Below are 15,663 nucleotides of genomic sequence, written 5' to 3'. Positions count from 1 at the left end.
CTCAGCGGAAAAAAAAATTACAAACCTACAATTTAAGACATAAAAAAATACCACGAAAAAAAATATAAACAATAAAATAAATTAGAACAATTCACATTATAAAACAAAGCTCCTGCACTGACGGTAATAACTGTAGAATAAAACTAAAGCAGCTGTATATAATGATACTTTTCTCTGCCACATTTGATGTATAAATGGGAGTCTATTAAAAATTAAAATTATAAATACTTGCAACAAAACAAAAGCAGGTCACCCAACCCCAAATCCAATCAAAATCTTACAGGTTAGTGAAACAAAGTTATGAATTATAAATAGAATGGGTTTTTTCATTTGCTATTTTAGCTGCAGTCCATTGACTTCTTACAGCATTGACCTTGCTTTGACTTTCGTTCGCAAGGTTATGACTTGTTTCGGAACAATTATGCAAATCAGTACTCGTTGAAGTTTACTGGTCTTTAATTAAATTACTATAAATTTATCTTAAAATCCCCTTCATGTCTATTAATACTAATACTCCATACATAATTTTTTTATTTCTATTATTTCTCTGAAACTTTGTAAAAGTCCTACAGACTTATAAACAATTTTTGTCTGATAAAATAAAATATTGTGATGAAGAAAATTATACACGTGTTCCGCTATAGCGGATTCAAATGTTCAGGGTTTTTTTCGAGTATTTTATTTTTTTTTCTAGTTAAAGTGCAGTTTATATATTTTGTTTTTGTTCACTGCTTTATAGAAATTAAAGCCCTTTTGTCTTTACTCAATTTTTTGTAAATGGAAAAGCAGTGTGAAAGAAATTCTATATATATATATATATATATATATATATATATATATATATATATATATATATATATATATATATATATATATATATATATATATATATATATATATATATATATATATATATATATATATATATATATATATATATATATATATATATATATATATATATATATATATATATATATATATATATATATATATATATATATATATATATATATATATATATATATATATATATATATATATATATATATATATATATATATATATATATATATATATATATATATATATATATATATATATATATATATATATATATATATATATATATATATATATATATATATATATATATATATATATATATATATATTGTTTTTTGTTTTTTTCCGGGAATGATCGTATCGACCCAATGATCCTAGAATATTGCGAGAAGGCTCATTCGAACAGAAATCAAAACTTCTAGTGCTCTTTTGAGTGGCCGAAAAATTTAAGGGAGCTAGACCCCCCCCTCCCATGGCCCCTTTTCTCAAAATCGTCTGATCAAATATTTAAGATAGCCATTTGGTTCAGCATTGTTGAAACGCCGAATAACATTGCCTTTGGGGATATCACGACCCTCCACAGGCCCTGGAGAAAGGTTTCTCCAGGGGCTAAAGGTTTCAAAAGTTACGCGATTTGCCCATTGTTTACGTATAGTTTTTGTTACTCGGAACTATGCATACTTTTTCGTGGGGGGGATTATCTGCTAGCGGAATTTTTCATGGGGAGAGAAGTTTCCATTTTCACCAGGATTGCATTGTATACAGAATACATCCTTGGACAGGAGGGGTATTTCTATGGAGGAGCTTCCAGCTAGTACTCCTCGAAAACACCTCGCTCTTTACTCTAAAGTTTGAATTCAGTCCCAATTCTTTAAGGACGACTTGTGAAATAATGTGCTCATTTAATTACATTAATGAGAAGTTTTTTTTAACAGTGTTAGAAAATTTTAACGTAAGGTGTTTTGAGGAGTAATCCCCCTCATCCACGTAAAAATTTCGGTTCGTTTTAATGTTGCTCCTTACTTTCAGTCAAACAATTGTTTTTTTTTATGAAAGGAGCTGCTTTTGATATATTTATTCCTATAAATACTTAGTTATTTAGGTTTTCGGTTGCTATAGACCCGAGCAGTTCTTTACTTAGCCTAATATTATTACGTTCCTACGAACATTCACTACGAAGTGTTTGATGCTATAAATCTGTTTGCTTTTTACAGTAAGAACGGATGAAATGAATGGTTTTATTGCAACTTAGGTTTGTTAGGTCATATCCACAAATTTTGTTTTAATCTCCGTAGGAATTTGTAGGCCTGAAAGCCATTAGAGTAGTGCCTACTGTTTCTACTGGATCGAAAAGCCCTGTCTACTAGACCTGTTTTTTACCAGGTCTAATAGACAGACCTTTTCTGTATACATCTTACGTTTTTTATTGAATATAGCTCATTTCTAAAGAATGTTTTTTTTTATTCAACGAAAAGAAAATAAATTAAAAATCTACTAGAAAAAAAAATACAAGCTAGTGTTTGTTTTATGCTTCAACATCTATAGACAAATGTCAAGAAAATCGATCAGTTTCGAGTATACTCAAAACACAGTTTTATATGTACTTTGTTCGATCAATTTCTGCTTTTGAACCTTTATTTTTCCAGATTTTTAACTGCCCTTCAACCCTCTTAAAGGCTAGTTTTTCTAGAAACAAAATGTCTTAAAAAGCTAAATTTTCTAGAAACAAAAAATATTTTCAACAGTCTGCCTTTTTACTATGGAGTCGGAAAGATTAGTTATTTTCAAAATTCAAGTTTTTTTTTATCATGAAGTTTAAAACTGTTACTGTCAGTTCATTAATTTTGTATAATTTTGAATGAAATGAAGTTAATATAAGAGCGACAGATAAGTGTCCTTTTGAAAATAGTAAAACTAAACTGAAATTCACAATTTTATTTGATCTTGGAAATAGTTTATTTTTTCCCCTTGAACTTGATTATTGTTTGTTTCCTTTCAATCCTATGAAAAATTGCATAAAAAAGCTAGTTTTTTAACTGAAAGTAAGGAGCGACATTAAAACTTAAAACGGACAGAAATTACTCCGTATATGAAATGGGTTGTCCCCTCCGCAATCCCTCGCTCTTTACGCTAAAGCTTTTAATTGTTTTAAAAAGCAGAATTGTGGCAAAGAGTCAAACTTTAGCGTAAAGAGCGAGGGATTGCGGAGGGGACAACCCATTTCATATACGGAGTAATTTCTGTTCGTTTTAAGTTTTAATGTCGCTCCTTACTTTCAGTTAAAAAAACTAGTTTTTTTTTATGTAATTTCTGAACGTTTTTGAATTAATGCATGTTTGATTTTGGCTCTCAACACATAAATTATTAAAATGAAATTTGCATATTAATTCCTTTTTTGGCTAAATGGCTTTCTCTTAGTTTTGATCAGACGATTTTGAGAAATAAGGGATGGAGAAGGAGGCCTAGTTGCCATGCAATTATTCGGTTACATAAAAAGGCAACTATAAATTGTAATTTTTAACGAATTTTTTTATTAGTAAAAACTATAAGTAACTTAAGAATTAACTTACGTAACAAACTTTTATATTCTTTATTTTTTATTGTGTATATGAGGGGGTTTGTACCCTTGTTAATACCTCGTTCTTTACACTAAATCGTAAGTTTTGTCCCAAATCTTTAAGAATGACCCCTGAATCAGAACGGCCGTAGAATAAATAGTTGAATTTACTAAGAATACTATAGCATAAAGAGCGAGGTATTCCTCCTAAATACCTCGCTCTTTATGCTAAAGTATTTTTAGAACCCCTCATATGCTTAATAATCTCTGTTCGTTTTAAGTTTCAATGCTACTCTTTACTTTCAATTAGAAAAACTTTTCCATGTTTATTTTTTCATTGTTTTTTTATAGTAATATTAGAAAAACCTGCGCGCTTTTCATTGAATTTCTGTTCCCCTATGATATATCTCTCCAAGGAAAGATCCTCCCATATAGCCCCCTCCCCTCAACCCCACCCCCAAAAACAAAACAAAAATCCCCTGAAAACGACTGTACACTTCCCAATAACCATTATTATGTGTAAACACTGGTCGAAGTTTGTAACTTGCAGCTCCTCCCCCAGGGACTGGGGGGGAGTAAGTCATTCCCAAAGACATAGTTATTTTGGTTTTTGACTAAGGAGAACAAAATGCCTACCTCAAAATTTTGATCTGTTGACTTTGGAGAAAAAATGAGCGTGGGAGGGGGGCTAGGTGTCCTCCAATTTTTTTGGTCACTTAAAAAGGGCACTAGAACTTTTGAAATCCGTTAGAATGAGCCCTCTTGGGACATTCTAGGACAACTTGGTCGATACGATGACCCCTGGGGAAAAGAAAAGAAAAAAAAAACAAACAAACAACCCGTGATTTGTCTTCTGGCAAAAATACGAAATTCCATATTTTTGTAGATAGAAGCTTGAAAATTTTGCTATAGGGTTCCCTGATACGCCGAATGCGATAGTGTGATTTTCGTTAAGATTCTGTGACTTTTAAGGGGTTTTTTTCTCTATTTTCTAAAATAAGGCAATTTTTTTCAGGCTCGTAACTTTTGATGACAAAGACTAAATTTGATGAAACTTATATATTTAAAATCAGCATTAAAATCTGATACTTTTGATGTATATTTAAGCATCAAAATTCCGTTTTAGAGTTTCGTTTACTATTGAGCCGGGTCTCTCCTTACTACAGTTCGTTACCACGAACTGTTTGATCAAACGCACGCTTTGTTGTTTTATGTAAATTCGGAATAACATCAGAAGAAATGATGACAGTAGTCTCGCTGTTTTTGGCGTGACTTTTTGTACGCGAAGTTTTTTTTATTTAAATGTCATTTATTCATGGATAGCAGTTATTGTTCGTTTTAAATTTGACTTGTTGCGTTGATTTACTTTGCTGGTCTTAATTTTTAATCCATCTAGTTTTCTTATTATTTTTTTTACCGTCCCATCTTTTGAAAAAAGATTTAAAGTGATTAGGTTGTCTCTATATGTGCCTAGAATTCCATTTATTTATTTAGGTTCCATTTCAAATGTCGAAGTTTGTTTTTGGAGTAGTTCAGTGCTCAAAGTATTTTATTAAAGCTAAAGAACAAAAAAATTGAAGATTGCAACCGAATTTCTATGTCACGCCCTTTTCCTCCTTGACTTTAAATCGTAACAGCCTCAAGATAAGATTTTCGTCTAACGGTTTTCTTTTTCTAAGCATTCTAAAAGACGACGAAAGAAGGTTTCTGACTTCGCTTTTTTGACTTTTATTTTCTTTGAATGTGTGGTGAGGATTTATTTGGATAATTTATTGTATCATGGTGCTATGCACGTCAGATGTAGAGTGAACATCAGTAGGAACCATAGTGGTTAAACACAATAGTGTTGCCTCAGTAAAGAGTGGCGTGTAGTTCCTTTTTTTTAGTCTCATTTAGATAGCCTTAGAACATCCAAGAAATTTCATTCAATCAATCATTTCGAAATTTTTCTAGTGCCCTAAGGATTGAAGTTGATCGAAGATATCCTGGTGCCCCACATATTCCAAAGTCCCCTTTTAGCCCTCATTGAACCATATAAATACTTCAGGATTGCGCTTTTGATACGAGCAGTCGATAGACCACAAAACTATGTCTTTTTGGGGGGGAATGAGTTTATAGTGCAATCAGTGACCCCGTTCAAATCAGTTCAATCAGTGACCCGTTCAAATCAGTGACACTAAATCCTCAGGGTTGATGACAGTCCTCTAGCCCCTGTCCTAAGGGACAAAAGGCCTCAAGTCTATTGCGTGGTCTTGATATGCTTATCAGTATGCTACCTACAAAAACCAAGGGCAAAATAAAGTGTACATAGGGCTTTCGAACAGTTTCCCTGATAATAAACGATTTGCTTATTTCTCTCGATATCAAGTCGCCAGCCACAACACAGAGGAACTTAAATTTACGACTTGCCACCGCTGAAGAATCTTGATCTTAAGCGAAATCGTTGTAGTCGTACCTCACGATTTTTATGCACTTTTATTGCTGACAAGATTTCGTGAGTCGTTCCCTCAATGCAGCTAAACTGAGTAATACCCATAATGGACACACTGAACATTTAACTGGATAGCGTGATTTTGAAAGCATGGTATTATATGGAATTGCTGTGTATTTACTTGTTTGTATGATTGTATACTAACGAAAATTATATTTTGATATTTCGTCCCGTGGAGTATTGCCATATCTTCTTATTTCTAGGTTTTCGTTTCAAGAATAGCATACCCCTTACAGACTGTGTCAACAACGATGGCTATTAACAACTCAAGGTAACATTTGGCTGTACTCTATAGGAGTTAGAACACTGGAATGAATTATTTACTTCTCTTCTCCGTTTTCAGGATTTTTTTTATTTTTTATTCAGGATTTATTTCTTTTTCTCGGCGTCAAGGATTTTACAAATAGTATTTCTTAGGGGTGAAAACGTTTAACAACTATTTAGCTGTTCTGATTTAAGGAATTGTTATTGACAATTTCTGTTGTTGTTAAAATAAAGTTATGGTTCGATAAAATCATAAGAATAATATAAAAGGATGAGATCCTTTGCTACAATGTCTTCAACAGTCTGAGGTCAACTCGAAAACTTTTAAGGCTCAGCTTTTTATGATGGTAAATTAACTGTTTTGGTCTACTGTAATATTTTGTCGTTGGCTTAGATGTATCTTAGATCTTATATAATTTCATATCACTACTTCAAAGAAATTGGTTTGCTGCAATATAGTAGCAGCAATTTTCATCATTGATCCTAATAATGTATATTAAATGTTTTCCATCTTTCAACATGTTGGGGTGACATTTTTCAAATTTTCTAGTTTATGATAATTCTATAAGAATGTATTTAGCCTGTACATTTCTTTTAATATTTGTTGCCACATTGTCATATTTTGTGGGACGTGGCTGGTGTGTGTGTGTGTCAAATTTATTTTGCATATTGTTTGGTCAATCTTTGGGGAATTTTCAGAGTAATTAAATAACAAAAAATCGCCAAAAAATAAAGAGCGAAAAGAGACAGATATTACCCTAAATGTGGTAGGGGTTGACAACTCTCCCCCTTTTCCCTTACATTTTTCAAATATTTAACTTATGCTTTACTAAAGTTTATATCTACCCGTTAGAAAATGTGAATTAGAACAAAAAGATAGCATGATATTTATGCTATTACGTAATTTCAATAATAATTTTAGGAATTACAATGGAATAAGACATGTATTATTTTAGAATCCGTGAAGGATAAATAGGGAGGAGGTATCTAATTCATATCGTAATTTCTTAGTTTCTTAGCCAGTCAATTTCAGTCCAATTATTGGTGCTGAAACTATAGATTTTGTAACTGGCTGATGGGTCCTGGAGACTTACATATTGTTGTTGGTGTATATCCTGCTTGTCAATGTTTGTGTCCTTGTAGTTCTATAGTCCTTTCTTACTTTTTAGGATAGAGGCTGGTTTGCATCCTTTTACTCCTTTGTATGGAAACTGGTATGAGTGCTGGCGCGACCTCAGACAAAAAAATCAGTCGATGCGAGGAGCAAATGTATTTTTCAGAGCTTTTACTGGGCCACAGACTATCATTAACGATGTTGCTTATCCTATGGGACCGACTTATCCTATGGACTTTAAGAAGATTAAAGATTTAATCATTAAGATTTAACAGAAACATGCTCTGGGAAGTCTACACTTTGTGGAATTTTAATTTTTATAAGAATTTTGAAATAATATTTCACTAATATGGAATTTTCATGGCTACGTTAAAATTATGAAGTGAAAAAAGGGTTATAATATCTCAAGTATCATATCTTATAGTCACTGCGCGCAATGGTTAACGCAATATAATTTATTTTTGACCATCAGAGTCAACACAGTAGCGAAGATATGGGGATTTAGTGCTGCTTCGTCTTAGCTGTACTAATCGATCTTGCTCCGTGTAAGATTTACGTTTTATTTTGAACAATGAAGTGAAATACTAACCTAACATGAACTATAAATGCGCTGCCTGGGAAACGTGAAGTGTTGGAGCATCCTTTGTTTGATTTCATTAACAAGTGTTTTGGGAGTAATTTATGTTTTGTTTCCGACGTAATACCTTAAATTAGGTTTTTTTCCAAGACGACACTGCCTTTCTATGACTAACTAATAAAGGTTCAAACGAGGATAAGTATACTTATAAGACAGTGAAAACAGATATAAAAGTCAGGTTATTTCGACCACATATGCAGCAATCGTCATCAGGCATATTAAAGCAGTAAAATTTAAACTAACGTATTTATACCGAACAAAATAATTGCTTCGATTTATTCACTAGATTTGCCTGAAAGAGGTCAACAAGTGGGCTCATATTATATTGCTATAAATTCAAAACAAGAGCTAAGAACCAAGAGATCATATTGTATGAGCTCTAACAAAATTCTATGAATCAATAGATTGATCAAATGAATTGGCTTTTTGTGCCGACTCCAGATATATAAAATTCATCAAAGTTTCATGTACCCTTCAAAAGCTACGAGCCTAAGAAAATCTGTATGAAAATTTATGTAGAAATTGTTTTTAGACAGCGGGAATGACCCTAAAAAGTCAAAGCATCTTAATAAAAATCACTTCGTCAGACTCGGCATATCTGAAAATCATATTGCAAAACTTTCTAGCTTCTATCGGCAAAAATGTGAAATTTTGTAATTTTACCCGAAGAAAGATGATGGATGTATGTTTATTACTTCTGTTTTTTTTTTTTTTTTTTTTTTTGCCATGGTGATCGTATAAGATCGGGAGACGGCTTGCCAAAACGGAAATTACAGTTCTAGTTCCCCATTTTGTAACCAAATGATCAGAAGGCAACTATATTTCCTGCCCCTCCCACACTCCTATTCCCCAAAATCATCCAACCAACATTTTGGGATAGCCCTTTTGATCAATATAGTTGAAAGGTCAAGTAACCATGTATCTGGGGATGACACGGCCCTGCAAGTCCCTGGGGAAAGGGTTGTAAGTTATGAAATTTGTCTAGTGTTTACACATAGTACTTGTTATTAGGAAGTAAACAGACATTTTTTGGGGCGGGTGATTTTTCTATGGGGGGAATTTTCTGCGGGGAGAATTTTTTTGTGGAAGTATTTTCCAAGGGCAGAATTGTCTGTGAAGAGGGAAGTTTCAGGGGATGAACTTTCAAAGGAAAACTACACGGGGGAATTCACAAGAATTCTTATACTTCGCCAATTAAATCTAATATTTGAAGATATTCCGAGGAAATAACCCAGGTAAAATTTTCAAAGGAGTTAAAGTTGTCTGGGGGATATTTTCGTGGGGGTAGTAATTTTCCCCAGGAGAAATTCTCCATGGGGGAATTTTACGCGGTAGAAACCTTCCATTGATCCATTGGGTAGGGAGAATTTCCAGGAAAAAGTTTCCACGGAGGGAAGATTTCTGGCACAATTTGAAAAACTATTAAAAATCAAGATAAAAATAGTATTTTTCTTCAAACGAAAGTGGGTTAAAAACTATTTTCCTGGCAGAATTGCCGCAAGAAGTTTTTTTGTGAGGAATTTTCAGCAGGGATCGAATTGTCTGGGGAAGGAAGATCTTACGCGGGAGAAACTTTTCAAGGAAAAAATTTATTGGTTAGACTTTCCCTGGAAAGAAAAAGATGGATTTTCCAGTATTATTTGAAAAGTGATCAGATATTAAATAAAAAAAAAATATTTTTTCAACTAAAAGTAAGCAGCAATATAAAAATAAAAGAAATTACCCCGTATATGAGGGCAGATCCCCCTCCTCAATACGTCGCTGTTTATGCTAATTTTAACAGTGTGTGTCCCGATTATTTAAGAAAAATTCTTGAAACACAAGAGCCGTTTAATACAAAAAGAAACTTTGGCGTGAAAAGCGAGGTATTGAGGAGGGATTATCCTCCTTATATACGGGAAAACTTCCGTTTTCTTAAGTTTTAATGCTGCTCCTCGCTTTCGGTTATAAAGCAAAACAATTTTATTTATTTGATCACTGAAAGGCAGAACCAATTCTCAGGGGAAAATATTGAAATGTTGTTGATTTGAATAGCCAAAAATAACCAGTAGTTTATTTTTGTTTATCCAGAGCCCGAGTATGTTCAAATCAGGTTTGTGTAATATTTATTTATGTAATGGAAATTTAATTATTTTACTAAAAATTCAAATAATTTTGAATTAAAATTTAAATTAAAATGTACAAAATACTTTTTATTTGCAAATTTTATTATTAAATTTTTACCAAACCCTAAAGTGAATCAGAGCAAGAAATTGATCAGAAATATAGAAATCGATTACCGTTTAATTACGATATCGCCCAATCCTATTTAAAAGTCACTGGTCGTGTACACAAAATAAGACAGAAAAGAGATGTCCAAATTTAACAAATCGAAGAATAGCACTCAACACATAAAAATTACTTCTTCTGTGTCTCTAAAACAATCTCCATAAAATTTCCCATCACAATGATTAGGTCAATAGAATAAGTTTCCAAGATCCATGGGAGCCGTGGTGCATACCCACAAAAAAAGGTATTACTTAAGTTCTCCAAACTTGGCAAATACACAGAGAATGTTCCAGATCATTCCCATACTCCCACAAAATGAGCAATACTAACAATGCACAATACTAAAAAAAGAGACTCCCAGTGTCATCAATGCGAAGTTTTGCAAAGTTTTAGAGAGACGCATTTTGGTTGATTCATAAATATGATTCAGCTGATTCATGCGAAATTGCAGGGATATTGTCATCAACGAAAGGAATTGACGTGCCGAATGAACGACCCAATGGCAGCTCCAACTAGACTTGAGTAAGGTTTTGCTTCCGAATTGGAGTTGTTGAACACTTTTACAAAACAATGAATACAGTTTTTCAAATGTAAATTCTTCTCATTTTTTCCATTTGCTGCGTAGTGTTTTTTATCCCATTATATTATTTTCTTGTATAATTTAGCCATTTCATTCTAGTTTTTATTTTCCATTGATAAACGCTAACGGACGCGACGCTGAGACATTCAGTCAATTATTTGCTTAACCTACGTATTTTCTGACCGTCTTAATTGAAAGTTTTACCCTTTATTTATATTTTGTCATTGTTTTTTTTTTGTGAAAGGAATAGTGAGGTCTGAGAAATTAATTGTATAAAAATCCATTTCATATCTTTTGTAGAATCCAATCGTCAAAATAGTTCATTGAGCTTTCCAAGCCAATGCGCACTAATGGCTGGGATCCCTTTGAATCAATAATGTCAAGCGATTTAGTCGAAAAATAACAAGAAGTTCACCCGAAATTGTCTCTATATGACACGACTGAATTTAAGAGCCCTGCTAAAGAATCTCGGTTTAGTTGACAAACCATAATTAGTACTGAAGTAGTTTTTTTTTTTTTCAGGTAGCTGGGTTGCTTAGAATTTCCAAAAAGTATAGTATCGCTAATCTTCACACGCCTGAGATTAATTAAAAAAAAAAAAAGGTTGCTAAGCTCTTCTCACAGGGAGGACCGGTAGGGCATTGTGAATCAAAAGGATTAAACTGTTATTAAAAATACATTGCAAAGCTGAGCATTCTTTTAAGAACAACTCATTAAACCGTTTTTGGAATTATTTGAGCTTGAAAATTCAGATACAACCGTTATATAGGATACTGACGAAATTTTCCCTTTCCATAATTATGGATAAAAAAAAAATCCTTTCTAAGGCATCAATTCACGAAAATACAAACAGGAGGGTTTCCCCCTGTTTTAGTAATGAAAATACCATAGAAAGGATTTTTCGGAATCTAGGGGTAATACATCCCCTGCCCTTACCCCTTTTACACCTGTGATGATTTCTTTTTAGGAGTACGAAAATGCCGCCGAAATAATAAACCCACATACAATAATGTAGTACATATTTGCAGGCGATACGAAAAAATATAAAATATATCCTAGGCAGGGCAATGGCGTAAAATCTTCTATCCGTCACCCAATTCGTAAAAAGAAAAGGCGAATTATGCGAAAACTACAAGGTAACTTGCCAGTCACATTGGACAGAAGGAGGGGGACGGAAACTTCTTCGTATAGGTCCCTAATTGAGTTATTAATATTTATAAACAATAAGCTTCCAGTCGAATGAGGATGGTAATTATTTTGTTTTATCGATTTTTCAATGAAAATACCAAAAAAGGTATAATTTTGGACATGTGAATACATCATTAAAAGGTAAGAATCTTAATTGTTTGGTGGTGAAGTTCATTTTTAAAATAATAGAAGCAAAAGGGCGGTAAATGAGCTTTTAATATAACAAAGAAAAGTTATCGTGACTTACACTCGCGAATCGGTCCGGCAATATGAGAAATATCTCTTATAATTACTTTTGGAAAAAATCTAAAATCAGAGCCATCATTAGATAACATAATTAACTGTTGTTCTTGCAACAATCGCCATCTAATGAAACAAACTTTTGACTACTCATCATAAGCTACCCATTTTTACTGCGAGGGTAAGTCACGTTTGAGCACGTAATATTTTCACCCAAAACACAGATTAAAGCAGAATCGAGTCACAGCCTGCTCGGCTCTGACGAATCCCTCCACGATATAGGATGTGCAACGAAACAGTCAGTAAGACCAGCGGTTCCCATGTGAGAGGTTGATTACCACAGGGTGAAAAAACGTGACATACTCAAAGTGGCGAGTGTAAGCCACGTTTTGTCACGAGTAAAGAGAAAGCAAAGTTTACTTATGTTCTATGTTAGAGAAAGATCTGGCTAAAGAAAGGCTCTGCTAAAGAAGTTCTTATGTGCCTCAAAGAACACCTAAAACGAAATTTCCCTTCATCTCTATAACGCGCATCGCCAGCACTATGAGATTAGGAAAGTAAAAGAAACTCTAAGAGGGGCCAATCTTCACATGTGTTATCTACTACAGTAGTCTGAATGGGGGTCTTGCACATTTGAGCTGTGCAGTCGTAAGTGATGACCTAACTCATAACAAGAATGCTGTTGCAGCTTGTACCAAGATTTGTGTCGACCATTTTCGTACACATCATTTCCAACCTAGCATTATACATCACTAGAGTGACCGTGCTGCCAGTCAGTACAAGAATCGCTACATGACTGGTGCAGTTGTTCATCACACATCAGATTTTGGGTGTCCTGGAACTAGATCGTTTTCAGTAACAGCTCACGGCAAAGGTCCCATGGATGGAATTGAAGCCGAAGTAAAGCGAAAGGTCTGGCTGAAGACTTTGCGAGGCCAAGTTATTGTTAAAACTGCTGAACAGTTCTATAAGCCCTGAAAATAGACGAGACTTCTATTATGGTCCTTTACCTCGCCAGTTCAGGACTTGAAGGTATCCATTCATCTCTTGAATCCTCACGCTGGTCCACCATAAGGAAACAGCTAATTTTGAAAACGCAAAAGATTCATTTTGCCACTCCATGCAGTGAGAAGACACTCCACGTGAAATTTCATTCCGTCCTTTCATCAATCTCATCAGAAGGGCACTTCCATACAGTTCATGATACTGGACCATCGGAGACTGCAGTTGAAGGTCCAAGCGAACCTGAAATCGCAAACACCAATGAAGAGAAGGATGACAGTGAAACTCCGCTCAAGGCACCAACTGATGGATTTCAGCACAAGCATTTAATGGCGGGTATGTTCATCACAGTTGCTTATGAGTTGAAAGGGAAAAGAGGATGTATTTGTGAAAAAGTTTATGTTGGAATGATTGATACACTTCGTCCATATTCTGTTAAAGTGATCTTCGTCAGAAAAGCTGGTGTTTCTCTGTGCTGTTTCAAGTTTCATGCCAATAACCGTGATAAAATTGAACTTTCTAGAGTGGTCCAGATTCTGCCCCGTCCTGTTATTGATGGGAAGTCTTTCAGTTACAGGTTTCCATGTCAAATCACTAGTGATGCTTGAAAGAAAGTGATAAGTATTCCTTTAGTTTTTGTCCCTATTTTTTAAAGTCGAAGTTAACAAAATAAATCAAACATTTAAATGTTTTTTCACAGCACCAAAAACGCGAGTGTAAGTCACCTGTGCAAGTCACGTTGCCAACTTCACAAAACTCAGAATAAACTTTTCTCTGTAAATGATACATAGATGAATTGGTGTCCGAGACATCTGTAATGGATACTGGTTGGTACAAGCGTTTGTTGGTAAAGATGAGTCACCAACAAGAAGAAAAATTCTCAATTGAAAATAACGTAATGAAAATAAAATCCTACTGCTGTGGGTAAGTTACGTTTTTCTAACAAGCTTTAAGAACAATTCAACTGAGCTTGGAGAAGTATTGATATAGCGAATGAAAGTTAATTTTTTTCCCTCCATTTATTGATATAAGGATGTTCTATGGTTACTTTGAAAATCAGGGAAAAGGGCTATGAAACGAGAATAAGTCACTCGTACCTTTTCGTAAGTCATGTACGTTTTCCAAAAAGCGCAAATGACATTTATCAAAACGACATTCGCAAATTACAAAAAAAGGGCCAACTTTGTGCCTCTAATTACGAAATTTTGCAACTTGGACTAGTACACATTGTTCGAATCAATTGGTCCTTAAAGAATTTTCGGCTCTCAATATACTTTCAAGTTTCCAAGTATATAATGAGCCCAATTTGGCCACACTACCGTTCTGAGCGACATTGACAACAGTTATTTTGACAAACAGTGATTATGACAAAGCAATTTAGAGAGTTTTGACACATCAGTCAACAATTGGAGCTAATAAGTACTTTAATACCTACATATTTGGCGAGAAAATTCAGTTAACTGTTTTTGTGGTACATTATTTAAGTGATTTATTCATATTTACTTTCGAAACTAGTGATATAAGTTAGGTTGACAAATTGTAAAACAAAGAGATAAGTTTGTCATAGTCATACCTAAAGTGATAAGAGTCATAAGAAAAACTTGTACACCAGATCCAACGAAGACAGACAGTAACATCCCCTTCCTAGGTGGTCGGAAGACATCACCATGGACCAGTTTCCAACCAAATTCTTGTTGAGCGTCGTCACCAGAATCAATCTACAGATAGTAAACAAATATAAACGAAATATACCACGAGCACCTTCAGAATCTTCTGAGTGGAGGGACATATTTTTTTTTTAACACCTCGATACAAGTTAAACTTGAATCTAAATATAGCAATAAAGCACAATGAGCAAGACGGTTATAAAGTACGTTTTAAGCCCCCCTTATGCTAAAATTTCACAAGCTTTTTTGAGGGAGGAGGCTATTTACAACTACCTTGGGAGAATCCCTCACTGATGTATCATACGCGAAATCAGTGCTAAGGCACTATTCACAATCCCTAGACAATTTGAAAAATGATCGGTAAAAATCGTCGTCATTAAAGTATATTAATATTGACAATATAAATATCTCATTAAATAATAAGCCACCATACCAACTACCATAACTGTAGCCTACCTTGTACTACAATGAAAATGATTCTATATCAATATACATATTTACAGACCAAATTTGGTTTAAATACGGATCAAATTATAGACCATATTTGTTAAATCGGTTATTTAGAGCTTTTGCACCTATATTTGCGAATATGGAAGTCTTCTTTTTTGTCTCTAAAATTCCCAAAAGCCAGTGCTTAAATGTATGCTAGACTAGGAGACTTAGTCTTAAGCCATAACATTTTTGTCTTGACACTTCAATGGTTCAAGTCTCTCAATGGATTGTCCAATGGAATCCCGTGGCCTCTCCACTTGGATGACAAAATAATCGTCACCAGTCTTGCGAGTACAGCTTCCAAATACGTGCCTAATT

The 15,663-nt window shown here is 33.9% G+C and overlaps 1 protein-coding gene across 1 annotated transcript in view; it reads left to right on the top strand.

Moving 5' to 3' along the window:
- The window catches only part of LOC136030020 (mitochondrial carrier homolog 2-like), a 59,240-nt gene extending 51,614 nt beyond the window's left edge, over positions 1–7,626 (top strand). Inside the window, exons 7-8 of the mRNA XM_065708634.1 lie at positions 6,097–6,164; positions 7,327–7,626. Of these exons, the coding sequence (XP_065564706.1) occupies positions 6,097–6,164; positions 7,327–7,543 (285 nt within the window). The 3' untranslated portion in view covers positions 7,544–7,626. The remainder of the gene's footprint in view (positions 1–6,096; positions 6,165–7,326) is intronic.
- The last annotated feature ends 8,037 nt before the right edge of the window (positions 7,627–15,663 follow it).

Source organism: Artemia franciscana, chromosome 8 (assembly GCF_032884065.1).
Source record: "Artemia franciscana chromosome 8, ASM3288406v1, whole genome shotgun sequence".
Classification (NCBI taxonomy): Eukaryota; Metazoa; Arthropoda; class Branchiopoda; order Anostraca; family Artemiidae; genus Artemia; species Artemia franciscana.
Note: the sequence above shows the minus strand (reverse complement) of the source record. Positions and strands in the feature narration are given on the sequence as shown.